The 16,172-nt window shown below is 63.9% G+C and overlaps 1 protein-coding gene across 3 annotated transcripts; it reads left to right on the top strand.

The window, feature by feature from the left end:
• The first annotated feature begins 2,694 nt into the window (after positions 1 to 2,694).
• Positions 2,695 to 12,040, top strand: CCDC9 (coiled-coil domain containing 9). Of its 3 annotated transcripts, none has more exons than XM_077840381.1 (15): positions 2,695 to 2,730; positions 3,949 to 3,974; positions 4,388 to 4,492; positions 5,110 to 5,256; positions 5,639 to 5,905; positions 6,932 to 7,015; positions 7,234 to 7,410; positions 7,677 to 7,864; positions 8,060 to 8,112; positions 8,572 to 8,683; positions 9,136 to 9,214; positions 9,474 to 9,879; positions 10,118 to 10,306; positions 10,559 to 10,632; positions 11,236 to 12,040. In XM_077840381.1, the coding sequence occupies exons 2-15, from the start codon at positions 3,972 to 3,974 to the stop codon at positions 11,251 to 11,253; spliced, it is 1,902 nt and encodes a 633-aa protein (XP_077696507.1). In that variant the 5' UTR covers positions 2,695 to 2,730; positions 3,949 to 3,971; the 3' UTR covers positions 11,254 to 12,040. The 3 variants fall into 3 exon arrangements, with proteins under 3 accessions (XP_077696507.1, XP_077696508.1, XP_077696509.1); XM_077840382.1 differs by having other exon boundaries at positions 2,703 to 2,730; positions 3,944 to 3,974; XM_077840383.1 differs by lacking the exon at positions 2,695 to 2,730 and having other exon boundaries at positions 3,780 to 3,974; positions 9,477 to 9,879.
• Positions 12,041 to 16,172: the final 4,132 nt, after the last annotated feature.

Below are 16,172 nucleotides of genomic sequence, written 5' to 3'. Positions count from 1 at the left end.
AGCTCCGCAGCTCCCATTGGCCGGGTACTGCGGCCCACGGGAGCTGCGTGGGGCGCCTGTGTGCACGGGCAGTGTGCACCGGGCAGAGCGACCTGGCCCCTCTGCCTAGGACCCGGACTTGCCGGCTACCTCGGGGAGCTGAGCGGTGTGGGGCCAGGGCAGGCAGGGATCCTGCCTTAGCCCTGACGCACTGCTGACCAGGAGCTGCCCAAGGTAAGCGCCTCCCAGCCGGAGCCTGCACCCTGCACCCCCTCCTGCACCCCAACCCCCTACTCCAGCCCGGAGCCCATTCCTGCACCCAAGCCCCCAGAGGCCCCACAAAATCTAATAGCCCCAAGGCCCACAGGAGAGTTAATCCAATCCTGATAGCAGGGGGCAGCAGGTTGGGAGTGAGGGGCGCCGGCAGAGCTATGTGGAGTCAGGAGCTCAGGGCTGGGGCAGCAGGGGCTGCAGGTCAGGGTTAAGGGGCACCGGCAGAGCTGGTGGGGTTGGGGTAAAGCCCAGCACTTGTTCCTTTTGGGGGGCCCTTTTCACTATTTAACCCAGATGCCCCTTTAGGGCAGAGCGCGCGGCTCCCGGGCTCCCACCCAAGCACTGAGCTGGGCCTGAGGGCCCTGGCGCTTCTGCAGGACACTGCTCAGGGCCCCAGCTCAGACCTGCTCCCAGCTGGAGCATCCTGCGGCTCCCTGGCTGCCTTTGCTGGCTCTCAGCACCGGCCCACGGGCTCCATCTAGCGGGCTCTGTAGGAGCCGGTAGGGTCGCAGGGCCGCGGCCATCATTCTGGGCTGTATTAGCAGGAGTGTTGCAAGCCAGACACGAGAAGTAATTCTTCCACTCTACTCCGCGCCGATTCGGCCTCAGCTGGAGGATGGTGTCCAGTTGTGGGCGCTGCATGGCAGGAAAGATGTGGACAAACTGGAGAAAGTCCAGAGAAGAGCAACAAACATGATGATAGGTCTAGAAAACCTGACCTGGGAGGGAAGAAAACCTGGATTTGTGCTGGAAATGGCCCAACCTGATGATCACTTTAGATAAGCTATTACCAGCAGGAGGGTGGGGTGGGAGGAGGCATTGTTTCATATTCTCTGTGTGTATATAAAGTCTACTGCAGTTTCCACGGGATGCATCCGATGAAGTGAGCTGTAGCTCACGAAAGCTCATGCTCAAATAAATTGGTTAGTCTCTAAGGTGCCACAAGTCCTCCTTTTCTTTTTGCGAATACAGACTAACACGGCTGTTACTCTGAAACCTGAAAAAACTGGGTTTGTTTAGTCTGAAGAAGACTGAGAGGGGACATGAGAACAGTTTTCAAGGACATAAAAGTTTGTTACAAGGAGGAGGGAGAAAAATTGTTCTCCGTAAGGCTCTGAGGACAGGCCAAGAAGCAACGGGCTTAAATTGTAGCCGGGGCGGTTTAGGTTGGACATGAGGAAAAACTTCCGACCTGTTTGGGTGGTGAAGCCCTGGGATAAATTGCCTCGGGAGGAATCTCCGTCATTCCAGATAAGAGAAACCCCTGTCAGGGATGGTCTAGATAATACTTAGTCCTGCCATGAGTGCAGGGGACTGGACTAGACGACCTCTCAAGGGCTCTTCCAGTCCTATGGTTCTATGGAGGGATGGACAGATGGATGGACGGACAGATGGAGGGATGGACAGATGGACGGACAGCTGGATGGAGGGAGGGACGGATGGAGGGATGGATGGATGGTTGGACAGACAGCTGGATGGATGAAGGGACGGATGGACGGAGGGACAGATGGACAGATAGAGGGACGGACGGAGGGATGGATGGATGATGGATGGACAGATGGATGGAGGGAAGGATAGATGGAGAGACAAACAGGCAGATGGATGAATGGATGGAGGGACGGAGGGACGGACGGAGAGACAGGTGGAGGGACAGATGGAAGGATGGATGGATTGATGGAGGGACAGACAGAGGGACAGATGGAGGGAAAGGTGGGTGGAGGGACAGACAGACGGAGAGACAGATGGACAGATGAAGGGACAGACAGAGGGATTGATGGATGGTTGGACAGACAGATGGAGGGACAAATGGACAGATGGAGGGACAGACAGAGGGATGGATGGAAGCATGGAGGGACAAATGGAGGGATGGAGGACAGAGGGACAGACAGATGGAGGGATGGCTGGACAGACAGATTGAGGAATGAATGGATGGAAGGAAGGACAGATGGACAGACGGGTGGATGGAGGGACAGACAGACAGATGGACAGATAGATGGACAGACAGAGGAATGGAAGGATGGACGGATGGATGGATGGAGGGACAGAGAGACAGACAGACAGAGGGACAGACGGACAGACGGAGGGACAGACGGACAGACGGAGGGACAGGTGGACAGAGGAAGGGAAGGGTGGACAGATGGATGGATAGGGGGCGGAGGAGGGACGGACGGACGGTCGGACGGAAGGGCAGGCGGAGGGAGGGACGGAGGGACTCAGGGACAGACAGAGCGGAGAGGCCCCTGTCTCTGCCTGGGGGGGCTGGGTAACCCCCGGCTGCTGTCGGGTCCAGCCCCCCTGACTGAGCCGGGCCGCGGGCGGGGATTGGGGGCGTGGCTCAGACCCGCCAATTGCGGCGGGCCCACACACTGACGGGCTGTCGTGGCCCTTTTAAGGTCCCCCCCACGCCCAAGGAAGCGGATGTGGGGCCAGCCACGTGGGGGAGTGGGAGGAGCGCGGTGGCGGGAGCGGCGGGGACAGGTGGGGCGGGCGGGGGGCTCCGGGGCTGGGGGGGATTTGGGGGGCGGGGGGTAGGCGGGGCTGGTGGAGGGGTCCGGGGTAGGGGGGTGGGGGAGGATTTGGGGGGCAGGGCTGGTGGAAGGTTTGGGAGGTGAGTGGGGGCTGGGGGGCTTGGTGGAGGGTTGGGGTGCGGGTCTGGTGAGGGGGTCCGGGGTAGGGGGCTGGGGGAGATTTGGGGGGCGGGGGATAAGCGGAGCTGGTGGAGGGGTCTGGGGTAGGGGGCTGGGGGGGATTTGGGGGGCGGGGGGTAAGCGGGTCTGGTGTGGGGGTCCGGGGTGGGGGAATTTGGGGGGCAGGGGGTAAGCGGGGCTGGTGTGGGGGTCCGGGGTAGGGGGGTGGGGGGGATTTTGGGGGCGGGGGGTAAGCGGGGCTGGTGTGGGGGTCCGGGGTAGGGGGGTGGGGGGGATTTTGGGGGCGGGGGGTAAGCGGGGCTGGTGTGGGGGTCCGGGATAGGGGGCTGGGGGGGATTTTGGGGGCGGGGGGTAAGCGGGGCTGGTGTGGGGGTCTGGGGTAGGGGGCTGGGGGGGATTTGGGGGGCGGGGGGTAAGCGGGGCTGGTGTGGGGGTCCGGGGTAGGGGGCTGGGGGGGATTTGGGGGGCGGGGGATAAGCGGGGCTGGTGTGGGGGTCCGGGGTAAGGGGCTGGGGAGGATTTGGGGGGCGGGGGATAAGCGGGGCTGGTGGGGGGGTCCGGGGTAAGGGGCTGGGGAGGATTTGGGGGGCGGGGGATAAGCAGAACTGGCGGAGGGGTCTGGGGTGGGGGGGATTTGGGGGGCGGGGGGTAGCCGGGGCTGGTGGAGGGGTCCGGGGTAGGGGGGTGGGGGAGGATTCGGGGGGCAGGGTTCGTGGAGGGTTTGGGAAGTGAGTGGGGGCTTGGTGGAGGGTTGGGGTGCGGGTCTGGTGAGGGGGTCCGGGGTAGGGGGCTGGGGGGGGATTTGGGGGGCGGGGGGGTAAGTGGGGCTGGTGGAGGGGTCCGGGGTAGGGGGGTGGGGGAGGATTTGGGAGTGGGGCTGGTGGAAGGTTTGGGAGGTGAGGGGGAGGCTGGGGATCTCCCCCCGTCGGTCTCTGTCTTTGCGTGCCCCGGGGCGCCCCCCGGCTCTGTGCAGTGGGGGTCACGGCCTGGCCCTGCCCCACACGGGAGGGGCCAGGCCCAGGACTGACCCCGGTGTCTTTCAGAGCAGAGCCGCCCGGCCCGGCCCAGGAGATGGTGAGTCCGGGGGCGGGGGGAGAACCGGCAGGGCGGGGGGGTGTTGAATTCACAGCTCTGGCTCCACCCTGCCCCCCCTCGGTCTGGGGTACCCCAGCAGAGTGTGGGGGTGGAGCAGGAGTCCTGTCCTGGGGGTCACGGTGCTGTTGGCAGCTCCAGGGGTTACTCACAGTTGGGTCGCCCCGGTTGCTCTGACCCAGCCCAGAGTTGGGGGGACCCTCCCCAGCCCATGTCAGCCCCCTTACAGCCCCCAGTGGCCCCATCCCCTCACCTCCCCAAGGTGCCAGGTGTCGGGCTCAAGCCGCGCCCCTCTGGGGGGTGGGGAGGGATGTGCAGTCCACCTGCCCCCCTTCCGAGTTGGGGGGGGTCCTGCCCCTGTGGGCCCCCCCCAGCTCTCCCCGCTCTCTCCCTAGTCGGCCGCGCTGGACCTGAAGTCGAAGGAGGAGAAGGACGCGGAGCTGGACAAGCGCATCGAGGCGCTGCGCAAGAAGAACGAGGCGCTCATCAAGCGCTACCAGGTGAGAGCTGGCCCGGGGGGCCTTGGGGGGGCCGGGCTGGTGCCCCGGGGAGGGCTGGGCAGAGGCGTTAGAGGTAGGAAAGCCCCAGTGAGTTCCCAGCTCCCCCTCCCCTGCGGTGCCAGCCCCCCACATCCTGGGGCCAGCCCCGGGGTGTCCGACGGGCCCTGGGGAGCCCTGTAATCTGGCTCATGGGACACACAGGCCCAGCAGCAGCTTAGCCCCGGGGACGGTTTATGTAACACCAGGCTGGGGGGGGGGGGGGGGGCTGGTCCTAGAATCCCTGGGGGCCCCCTAGACAAGGACATGGGGGGAGGGGGTTATTTTCTGTGAAGTGAAGGCATCTGGTGCTGGTGGTTGTGGGGTGTGTGTGTGGGGGGGGGGTTCCTGGCCTGATGTCCAGATCTCGGGCAGCAGGGAAGGGGGTCGGTACCAGTCCAGACGGGTGCACTGGAGTGGGGATACCAGGCTCCAGGGGCAAGATGGGATGCATACATTGGGGAGTCCTGGCTTTTTGCTCTGGGGATCGAGGTGGGGGGGCGGGGAGGTACCAGCCCAGCTGGGCCCCTCACCCCGCACTCGGCCCGGGAGCCCCGTCACGTCCCTGCCGCTCCCCGCAGGAGATCGAAGAGGATCGGAAGAAGGCCGAGCAGGAAGGCATCGCGGTGACGGGCTCGCGCCGGCCGCGCCACTCCGAGGGGGAGCCCGAGAGGAAGCGGGCGGACAAGGACCTCTCCATCACTGTCCAGGTCTTGCTGTCTCCTGGGGTGAGCACTGGGGCTGGCTGAGGGGGACGGGACAGCCGCCAATGCATGGGGGGGGCAAGGTAGAGTAGCACTGATCAGTGAGGTGGGGAGGCAGGGCTGCTGGGGGGGGAAGGTAGCCACTGATCAAGAGTGGGGGGTGGGTAAACCAGTGGTGGGGGGGCACAGCTGCTGTGGTGGGGGAGGGGGGGTGGGGGAGCCAGCAGGGAGGGGCAGGGGGCATGGCTGCTGGGGAGCTGAGGGGTATGGTGATTAGTGTGGGGGGTGAGGAGAACACTAAGTCGGGGTGCTGCAGGGGAGGAGGGTGGGGAGCAGCTGTGGTCGAGCCCTGGTGTTGCACGCCCAGCCCTGGCATCTCACCCTCTGTGTCTCTCCCTCGCCCCAGGAGAAGCGTGTGGTCAGCGACAGGAAGTCCCCCGGCGCGCCCAAGGCCAGCCGTGGCCCCGGTCCCCGGGGTGTGGGGCGGGTCGGCCCGTACCCCGCCAGCCGGTCGCCGCGGGCGGAGCATCCTGACCTGTCTGTCTGGGAAGGGGCAGGAGGCGGCGGAGGGGATGGGCCATCTCTGGGCGGGCGAGGGCGCAGGCCGCGGGGCCGAGGAGCGGCCGGCGCGGTCACGGCGGCAGGAGAAGGAGGCCCTGACAGGAAATCCAAGGTGCGTCGTGTCTTGCGGGCAGTTTGCCAGGCTGGGCCTAGTTCAGCAATAGTGCGTTGCACGTGCGTTCACTCTCGCTGCACTAGTGCTGGTGGTGTGTGTTGCTTTCTGCTGGGGCAGGTGCTGTGGAGCAGAGAGGGATGAGGGGGTGAAGGGCTCATAGCAGGACTCTCCCCCAGGGGGTGGGTTGCAGAGTGGGACATGGGGTCTCTCTGGGGGGCACCAGCTCTGAGCCGTTGGGGAATGGGACACAGAATCGTAGCAATGCCGGGCTGGGAGGGCCATCGAGAGGTCATCGCGTCCAGCCCCCGGTGCTGAGCCAGGGCCAAGGAAACCTAGACCAGCCCTGGCGGGGTTTGTCTGACCCAGTCTCTCAGCCGCCCGGGGAAGCCTATTCCAGAGCTGAACTCCCCCGAGAGTTCGAAAGCTTTTCCAGATGTACAGTTATTCCCTGTTTTGTAGCTGGGCGTTTGATTCCGCCCAGCCCCCCCTTCCCAAGAGAAGTGCGACTATTTCACCTGGGTGAATTCAGACCAGTTCTCCAATTGGTCAAGGTCGTTTTGAACCCTAACCCTACCCTCCAAAGTGCTGGCAGCCCCTCCCCTCCAGCCTCCTGGGCATCGTACGCAGACTTGATAAGCGTGCACTCTGTTATCCATGTCACTAAGGAAAATATTGACCGGTCCCAGGACTGGCCCCGGCGGGACCCCACTGGATCCGCCCTCCCGGTTTGAGAGCAAACCATGGATAAGTCCTCGTAGGGTGCTGTCTCCAACCAGCCAGGCACCCACCTTAGAGTAACTCTATCTAGGCCGCGTTTCCCTGGTTTGTTATGAAACCGCCATGTGGGACAGTGCCAGAAACCTTCCTGAAATCCCAGCATGTCTCGTCTACTGCTTCCCCCTCGCCCGCGCGGTCAGTAACGCTCTGCCGTAGAAGGAAATTCGCTTGAGACAACTCACGCTCTCGCTCTCTCTGCCGGTGTCCCCTGGGCCTGCCGCGGTCTCGCTCCCCTCCCCGCGCCAGGAGTGGGAGGAGCGAAGGCGGCAGAATATCGAGAAGATGAACGAGGAGATGGAGAAGATTGCGGAGTATGAGCGGAACCAGCGGGTGAGTGGAGGGCAGGGAGGGGTGGCCAGGTCAGAAACCTCTTTTCCCCCCCGCCCCGTTTTGCTAGCATTGCTGGGAGGTGCAGGGGGGTGGTGGATTCCCCCCGGGCCTCCAGGCCCCCTGTGCTGGGCCGTCTGCACCACAGCTCCCTCCTTGCCGTGGGGCTGGGCGAGACGGTGGGGGAGCCGTGGCTCCGGGCTGACCCTGCCCCTCTGCAGGACGGGCTGCAGGAGAAGAACCCGGTGCGAAATTTCCTGGATGACCCACGGCGCAGCGGCTCCTTCCAGGAGGCTGACCGCAAGGAGGGGAGCCGGCGGCACGTCCGCAACTGGGGGGGGGCCGACTTTGACAAGGTCAAGACTGGCATGGAGCGGGAGAAGGAGTGGCACGCCCCGGTAAGTACCTGGGGGGAGGGGAGCCAAGGGGGGCCCTGCATGGGGGAGGGCCTTGGGGTGGAGGTCTGTGGGAGGGATAGATGGCATGTGGGGGGTGGGGGTGTATCCCAGCCACCTGCCCCTCTGACCAGGGCCAGCTGGAGCCCCTCAGGGCAGGGGCTGTGCTGGGTGGGAGTGTGTGGGGCGGGGCGGGGGTCCCGCCCCACGGCCCTGTGAGACGCCTGTTTCTGGCTGTGAGCCGCGTGTCTCTCTCCCCCTCCCTGCAGGGCCGCCGGCCAGGCCCCAAGAGCGGGGGGCCGCTGGACATGACGCTGTCCATGACGGGCCGGGAGCGGGCTGAGTACATGCGCTGGAAGAAGGAGCGGGAGCAGATAGACCAGGAGCGGCTGGCCCGGCACCGCAAGCCCACGGGCCAGTGGTGCCGGGAGTGGGACGCCGAGAAGACGGACACCATGTAGGAGGGCGGCGCAGCGGGATTCCTGGGGCGGGTGGGGAAGGCCCCGGGGCTGCGCTGGTTCTCGGGGCCTGAGCTGGGTCGCTTGGGGAGGGTGTCGCGGGGGGCAAATCAGGCCCGGTCTGAGGAGCGGGGGGGCGTGGGGTGGGGAGAGGGGTCGGCCGTGGCTGCACTAACCTGGCACGTGTCTTTCAGGTTTAAGGAGGGTTGTGGCATAGCACCAGAACCGGACCCGGGCGCCAGGCGTGGTAAGTGACCCCAGCAGCACCAGGGGCCGGTGGAGACTGGGGGGGGCCTCCCCATGGGTGGGGGGATATAGGGGAGGATGTCTGTCTTGGAGGGTGTTTGGTCCCTGTGGGACCTCCCTGGGCCCAGGTGCGAGGAAGCGGGGATGGGGGGGGTCCCCTGCCGGACAGCATAGCGGTAGTGGGTGGGTGGGGGACACTGTGCCCTGGGGGCAGGACCCCTGTGGGGGGAGGTCCGTTCCTATGCCCTGGGGCGGACCCACTGGTTCTCCACGGGTTGGACTGGCATTGTGGCCCCGGCAAGGACAGACCCTGGGGTGATCCTGAGGCCTCTGCTCCTGGGAAGCATCGTCCAGCCCTTGCCTGCTTCCCCCCCCCAGCCACGGGGGCTGGTCCAGGGGCATCCCTGCTGTGAGCTCCCCTGCCCCCGGACTGTTAACTCCTGCTGCCCTCTCCTCTCAGACGAGAACAAGCGCCCCCCCAGGCCGCCCACCTTCGGGGAGTTCCTGTCCGAGCACCGGGCCGAGCGCAGGAGGAAGGGCCGGGGCCGACCCGCGCCCACCAAGCCCTACAGGTGAGTCCACCTTTGCCCTGCTGTGTGAGGGACGAGGGCCGGACTCCTGGGTTCCATTCCTGGCTCTGGGCGGAGGGAGTGGGGTCGGGTAAGTTAGAGCGCTGGAGGTGCCGGGGGGCTGGGACTCCTGGGTTCTGTCCCTATTTAAGCCACTAACTCCCTGTGTGACCAAGGGGGAGGGGGGCTCTCACTGCACCCCAGTTTCCCTGGGGCTGGTGTGAACCCCTCCTGGGCTAGTTGGCCCTGTTCGTTGGTGTGTCCTGTCCTGTCCGTCCGTGTCCCCCCTCTCACACCCCCTCCCCAGCTTGTGGGGCAGTGGGAGCCCTGGCTGTGCCTCCCCTAGCCAGGGAACAGCCCCCTGGGGGCCAGGCTCTGCAGTGAAAGGTGGGGCAGGTGCTGAATGGGGACTGGCTGGGTTGGGCCCTCCTGATGCCTGTTCCTCCCCCGCCCAGCATGCACGACAACCGGTGGGAGGAGAAGGACGAGGGGCCGGTGGCCAAGGAGCTCGACCCCTGCCACGAGGAGCCGCAGGTAAGTGGGGGCGGGGGGTCCAGCCATGGCCATTCGGGGAGACCCCACCCTTCCCCTGGTCCTCTTCATAGGTGGCTTGGTCTGCAGCTGTTCCCCATGTCTCCCTACAGCCCCTTGTCTCCTACAGGCCCCACTTCCCCCAGTCCTGTCATGGAGACTCACCCTCACGGGATCAGGCCCCGTCCCCTGCCCCCAGCCCCAGCCCCCTGGGTCCCGCTGCCCCTCGCTGTCTGAACGTCTCTGCCCTGCCTTGTGCCAGCAGACGGAGGGACTGGCCCCCCAGCTGCCCCCCGAGCCCCAGCAGCCCCCCGATGAGGATGAGGATCAGTGGGAGGATGTCAGTGAGGAGGATGACGATGAAGGCCATCTCAGCTCGTTGGGCGAGGAGGAGGAGGTGCCCCCCGTGGGAGCCCCGAAAGCCCCGCGGGCTCCGAAGGTTGGGCGGGGCCCAGCCCCCAAGTTGGACATGCCACCACCTGGAGCCCATGGAGGACAGGGCAAAGCCCTCAGCCCCTTCTCCCCAGCTGAGGGCTACCAGCCTGTCTCAGACTGGGGCGAGGAGATGGAGCTGAACTCGCCCCGGGGCAGTGTGGGGGACAGCACCCCGCAGGGCCCCGGCCCCGCCCCCCAGGCACAGGGGGCAGGGCCCCCTGGAGAGGCTGCAGGTAAGAGGCACTGGCTGGGCCCTGCTGGTGGGAGGGGAGGAGAGCCTGTGTATTGGGGGGCACATATCGGCCTGGTCTGGCTTGGGGCGTTTGCCCTGTAGGGGCAATGTGGTGGTGTGGGACTTGGGGTGCAGTCCCAGTGGGATAGGGGAGCAGGAGTTAACAGTGGGAAGGGGTCACAGGGCGGGAGTACTGGGGGGCATCATCCCAGGAAATAATGGCTCCCATCTCCCCGCAGGGCCGAGCCCCCCAGCTGCGGAGCCGGGTGGGTGGGGCACGGCTGAGCCCGTGGAGACTGGACGGCAGGAGGAGCCGGCTCGGGCAGGGGGATCGATGATGCTAGCAGCCCCTGGCAGCACGGAGAGGCGGGAGCTGGCCACCCCCGCAGCTGGGAGCCCTGAGGAGCTGGGGGTTCCTGCGATGCAAGGTGCTTGGGGGGCAGGGTCTGGAGATGGGGGCTCGGGGCAAGAGCTGGCAGGGGGAGGGGAGTCTCCCCTTTGGCCTCCGGGGAACCATGGCTGGGCTGGTGGCAGAGTGGGCGGGCTGGGCTACGTGCTGGGCTCACCCCCCGGGGCGCTCACCCCCAGCCAGGAGGGAACCATGTGCTCCTGGGCTGGGGTGATGGGGTGGGTTTGCCCGCAGCCCCCGGCTGCTGATGCTCTCTCCCTCCCGTCCCCAGGAGCCGCGGAGACCCTGAGCCAGCTGGAGCCGGAGCCGGCACTGGGTGTGGTGCAAATCACAGACGTGGAGCGGGTGTGTTTCCGTAAGACCTCGTCCTTGCCCGCTGGCCGCTAGTGGGCCTCACCCCTTCTCTCTGTCCCTCTGCTTCTTCGCGGCCCCCGCTGGCCGGGGTGCTCCCGCTGCGGATTGACCCACCTGCCGTGCTGGGCCCAGACAGGGAACGGCTCGCTTTGTCACGGGGATAGGCAGATCCCCAACAGGGAAACCGGCCGCAGCCTGTCCCGGGGCTGCTGCGCATTCCTGTCCCGGGGCTGGTGGCTGTGCCAGGCCCCTTCGTGCCTCTGACGGGGCAGCTAACCCGGGGCCTGAGTCTGCTGGCAGCGGGGTGGTGGGAGATTGACTTCGGGGGAGCAGGATCAGGCTGGGGTCTGGTCTGAGGACATGGCAAAGCAGCAGCTGCCGCTGGGCCACCAAGGAGCGAGCAACTTTAGCTGCTGGGCCTCCCACCTGGGAGCTCTCCACTGCGGTCCGTACTGCAGCATCTGCTGGGGTGTGGGGTGATATGTCTGTCAGCCGCACTGACCGAATCCATGGCCAGGATTTGAACTCACAGCACTGTCTGTCTGTCTGTCTGTCTGTCTCTCTCCTCTCTCTCTCTCCCTCCCCGTTTGACAGGATAATGGAGAGCCCTGATGCCCCAGAGCCACCCTCCCACCCCCCCCGACATGAGGCCAGGCGGCTCCCTCTATGACTTCCACGGATCGGTAGAGCCTCTTTCCAGAGCCGTGCGGGCAGGATGTGCTTTGAGGCTCAGCTGTCTGGGTTAACCTCCCTGGGGCTACAGGGCTGGGTGGGTGTGTGGGTGGCCTGGAGGGTTTATTCTGGTGGGAATTGCATGACACCGAGCAGGTGGGTGAGGAGGTTGTTCCAGTAACCGGCACTAAACGTCTGGGATCCGACGTGCATCTGTCCGCAATAAACCTCCCCTGCTGGTGTCTGGGACGGCTGCCCCGGCTCACCCTGCCCCCCTAGCTCCGAAGTCCAAATGAGGGTTGTGTGTTAACCGGGGGCATGTGTGTGGTCCCCAGCCATAGCTAGCCCTGTCCAAGCACTACTAGCCAATGTCTCCTGTGCTGGGAGGGCTGGAGCCAGCCGCGCTTTGCCTCTTCTCAGCTGTAACCATTGCAAGGGGCTGTTCTTGGGCCGGCTGAATGTGTCCCCATCCTTCTGGTCTGCGCTCCTGAGGAGCCGGTTCCACCCACTGCTGTGCAGACCGTGAACCCTTTCCACAGGGGGTAGAACTCCCCCACCCTGCTCGCTGGGGGCAGGAGCCTCGGGCGAGAGGTGTCTTCACTCCCCGGTGCTGCCCTGGGATGCTTGGTTGTCCTGCCCAGGTCTCCCGCGGTGTCCGGCCGCTTTTGATCATGTAAAAGCAATGCCAATGTACCGGACTTTCTTACAATAAAACCTTCACCAAGCCGCTGGGCCTGGCTGCGTCAGGTTCTTCCTGGGGGAAGGGGTTGGGGTGGCAGCTCGGGTGATGTGTGCCCAGCACAGCTCTGAGAATGCAGCTTGAAGGGGTGGGGGCGTGTGACTTGACAAATCTCTTAATGGGGCAGCCTGCGCTCCTGGGCACGGCCGTGGGCATGGGCAGCCTTGGAGGTGGCCCTTCACTTGGGCACATGCTCCCTGTGGAATCCGTCTGGGCGTAGCCAGCAGGGCTGTCCTTTTGAGACAGAAATCTGGGCAGCTGGTGCTTTCTGTACCTGTTAAACGCGGGGCCCTGGCCAGATTCCAGCATTGCTAATTAACCCCCTATCCTAAGCCACCCTCCCGCAGAACGTTTAAAGGGGCTGTGGCTCCATCTCAGGGAAGGGTGCAGCCGTTATGGCTTCCACCCCAGAGAAAGCTGCAGTACCGTGGGTGATCTCTGGGTAAAGCCCCGGAGGGTCCCTGGGGCGCCGGGCGCCGGGTAAATGTAGCTGGATTGGTGGAACCAGCAGGAGCACTGGAGTAACGTGCGTGGGCGGCTGCCACCTGCCAGACCCCCGTGCTAAACCTGGTTTCAAATCCGTTAATAGGTTTAATCTCCTGGACGTCCGCCCCTACAGTGGGGACCAGAGGAGCTCAGCCGGCTGGGTGCAGAGCTGGCCCTCGCTCCCGTCCAACACAGCCAAGCCTCTCTCCCCAGCACAGTTCGGCTCACGGGTGCTCGGGAGGCACTGCAGCCGGTCTGGGTGCTCAGATCGCTCAGCTCCTGGTGACGCGGGAGCAGTTGCTCTTCGTCCAAGGGGAGGATTGTGGTTCTCTGGAAGCTACAAAGGGACCTCACAAAACTGGGTGACCCGGCAACAAAATAGCAGATGAAATTTAATGTTGCTAAATGAAAAGTGATGCACCTTGGAAAACATCATCCCACTTCTACTTACAGGACGGGGTCTGAATTAGCTGTTACCATGCCAGAGAGATCTCGGAGTCACTCAGAGTCACGGTTCTCTGAACACACCTGGTCAATGTGCGGCGGCAGCCAAAAAAGCGAACAGAGTATTAGGCATCATTAAGAAAGGGGGAGATAAGGCAGAAAATATCATGTTGCCTCTGTATCAATCCATGGTACGGCAGTGTCTTGAATACTGCGTGTGGATGTGGTCACCCCATGTAGCAGGCGGTCACCCTGTTCTGGCCCTGAAGAGGTTAAAAGCCAGCCCTTGGAGCCAATTGGGGTCCGTTTGGGCCCTATAAAAGAGCAGCAGGGCCAGAAGGCAGGCAGTCTCTCTCTGGCTTTGGAGAGAGATGGACCTGGCTGCCAGAAGCAGGGGCGGGGACAGAACAGTGCTGGAGAAGGGGCAGGCTGAGCTGGGGAGCTCAGCCTGGCGGCCTCCCAGGCTGCAGCCTGACAGGAAGGCCTAGGGAGGGTCTGGGGCAGCAGGTCCAAACCCCCCTTGCCAATGACGAGTGGCCATCATGAAGGGCAATTTGCCCCAGAGAAAGAGGACTAGAGGATGACTGGCAGTAGCCACTGAGGCAAGGTGGGCATGGGGGAGGGGGTTCCCTGGAGAAGGGAGACCCAGAGTGTAGGGTGCTGCTGTGAGCAGGACCCCAAGGGAAAGGGGTATCAGGGTCTGGGAGGGACACAGAGGCCTGAGGCAGGTGAGACGCTGGTCAGCAGGGGGTGCTCCAAGGCTGAGAAGAGCTAATTCCCAGACTGACTAGCAGGAGGTGCCATGGTGGTGAGTGCTCAATCTGCTACGCCCCATCTCAAAAGAGGTAGATTAGAATTGGAAAAGGTTCAGAAAAGGGCAACAACAACGATCGGGGGCTGGAATGGCTGCTGCATGAGGAGAGATGAATAAGACGGGGACTTCTCAGCTTGGAAAAGAGACGACCGGGGTTGGGGATAGGGTCGAGGTCTGTAAAATCATGACCGGTGTGGAGAAAGTCAATCAGGAAGTGTTATTTACGCCTCGTAACACAAGAACTAGGGGTCACCAAATGAAATTAATGGGCAGCGGGTTTAAAACAAACCAAAGGAAGCATTTCTTCACACAACGCACAGTCAACCTGTGGAACTCCTTGCCAGAGGATGTTGTGAAGGCCAAGACTATCAACAGGGTTCAAAAAAGAACTAGATAAGTTCATGGAGGATAGGTCCATCAATGGCTATTAGCCAGGCTGGGCAGGGATGGTGTCCCTAGCCTCTGTTTGCCAGAAGCTGGGAATGGGCGACAGGGGATGGATCACTGGGTGATTCCCTGTTCTCTTCATTGCCTCTTGGGCACCTGGCACTGGCCGCTGTTGGCAGACAGGACACAGGGCTAGACGGACCTTTGGTCGGAGCCGGTCTGCTGCAGGCCCTGGCTTTCCATGTACAGAGCACACCTGCCATGAGCCCTTGGCCATGGACACAGCACAGCTCTCGGAGGCTAGTGCAATCCCTGCCCACGCTGCGGGCACCACATGGCCCCACCCTGCCCCTCTGGAGCCAGCGTGTTTCTTAGCTGTAGTGGGGACAGGGAGGTGTTAGAAATCCAGGAAAGCTGGCTTCCTTAAGACCATAAGGACAGGGCAGGTACAGATGCCTCTCTGCGAGCAGCCGTTCAGTCCCCAGACATGTCTCTCAAATGGGTGCAGGCTGGAGCGTTCATTGCAACGATTAAGGCTGTGATTCTTTCATGGAGGTCATGGAAGTCACGGATTCCGTGACTTTTGGTGACTTCCGCAGTGGCTGGTGCAGCTGACTTCAGGGCCAGCTACTCAGGCGACCCACGGGCCACAGTCAGCAACACCAGCCGCTACTGGAATGACCTGGAGCCAGCTGCTCCAGTGGTCCCTGGGGCCAGCTGCACCAGCCACTGCTTGGGACACTCTGGGCAACTGGCTCTGGGGACTGCCCAAGCAGCAGTCCTGGGGGCAGCCTCGGGGAGCGCCAGAACAGTGGTCCTAGGGGTGCCCTGGGGACCGTCCGAGCAGCAGGGGTCCTGGGGCAGCTGGAGCAGTGGCCCCAGGGGTGCCCGGAGAGCAGTCCCGGGAGCAGCAGCTGTGGGGCAGTCAACCCCCAGCACTGGAGCAGCGGGGCCCCAGAAGTAGAGGTTTAGACGGGTATCTTTGGTAAAACTCCTGGACAGGTCACAAGCAATAAATAAAAATTCACTATCTGTGACCTGTCCAGGACTTTTACCCCAAATGCCCGTGACTACATCTTAGCCTTAGCACTAATGCACGGAGCTCCCTGCGCTGACTGGGTTACGGCACGGAGCTGGGTTCTGTTCCCACCTCTGCCACAGCGCTGCTGGAGGACCTTAGGCAAATCCCTTCTCCCTGTGCCTTAGCTCCCCAGCTGTGAAAGGGATCAACTGCGGTGAGGGACGCCGGTCAGGCAGAGCCCTGGAGCTCCCAGCCACTGCCAGCTGGTGATGCCTGGAAGGGGGGAGGCCCCTGCTGTGCCATGGTAGCCCCTGGAAGGTGCAGTGGGGCCAGGCACTGCGCCTACACTAGGCCCAGAGTCACTCCCTGTCCCCTGCCATGCAGCCCCCCTGCTGCTGCTGGGATTCTCCAGGGAGGATTGGCCGCGTCATTGGAGTCCCTGGAGCCAGGCGTGTGGAGCTCCTCTGCCAAGGGGATGGCGCACCTGTGTGGAGCCTGCCCAGCGTGGGATTCGGGGCCAGAAGGGTGACAGGGATGTTGCTGCAGGTGGCAGGTGCTGACTGGTCAGGGATGGGGGTGCGGGCGAGGGTCCCCAGGTGCCCCAGAGCCGCGCACTCTTCTCCAGCCCAAGACCCCTGCCCTGGGGTGGGGTGGAGAGGCACCTGTGCCGGGAGGGGGGTGGGGAAGAGGGTCCTTGCAGCCCCCAGAGCTCAGGGGGTGCTTCCTATTCCTGGGGGCTGCATAGGTGTCCCTCCCTTCTTTGCTCTGCAGCCAGGCGCGGGCAGATTCCTTGGAGGCTGAGAATGGGAAATTCTCTGAGACTAGGTGCAGGCTCTGCAGTCAAAGAGATACCCCCACTCCCACAGCATTAAGGGGGGCAGAGCTCTGTCTCCCGGGGACTGGATGGGGCGGTGAGCCGGCAGGGCGCCGAGGGGAGGGGGCTGGTCTGGGCCCTGCCGCCGTGGGGG

This window comes from Eretmochelys imbricata, chromosome 23 (assembly GCF_965152235.1).
Source record: "Eretmochelys imbricata isolate rEreImb1 chromosome 23, rEreImb1.hap1, whole genome shotgun sequence".
Taxonomy (NCBI): Eukaryota; Metazoa; Chordata; order Testudines; family Cheloniidae; genus Eretmochelys; species Eretmochelys imbricata.
Note: the sequence above shows the minus strand (reverse complement) of the source record. Positions and strands in the feature narration are given on the sequence as shown.

Excerpts from the sequence above, each read along its gene's own strand:
- CCDC9 (XM_077840381.1), top strand. Across the intron at positions 4,493-5,109 it reads CGCTCATCAAGCGCTACCAG|GAGATCGAAGAGGATCGGAA; the intron begins GTGAGAGCTGGC and ends CGCTCCCCGCAG. Across the intron at positions 9,215-9,473 it reads CCTGCCACGAGGAGCCGCAG|CAGACGGAGGGACTGGCCCC; the intron begins GTAAGTGGGGGC and ends GCCTTGTGCCAG.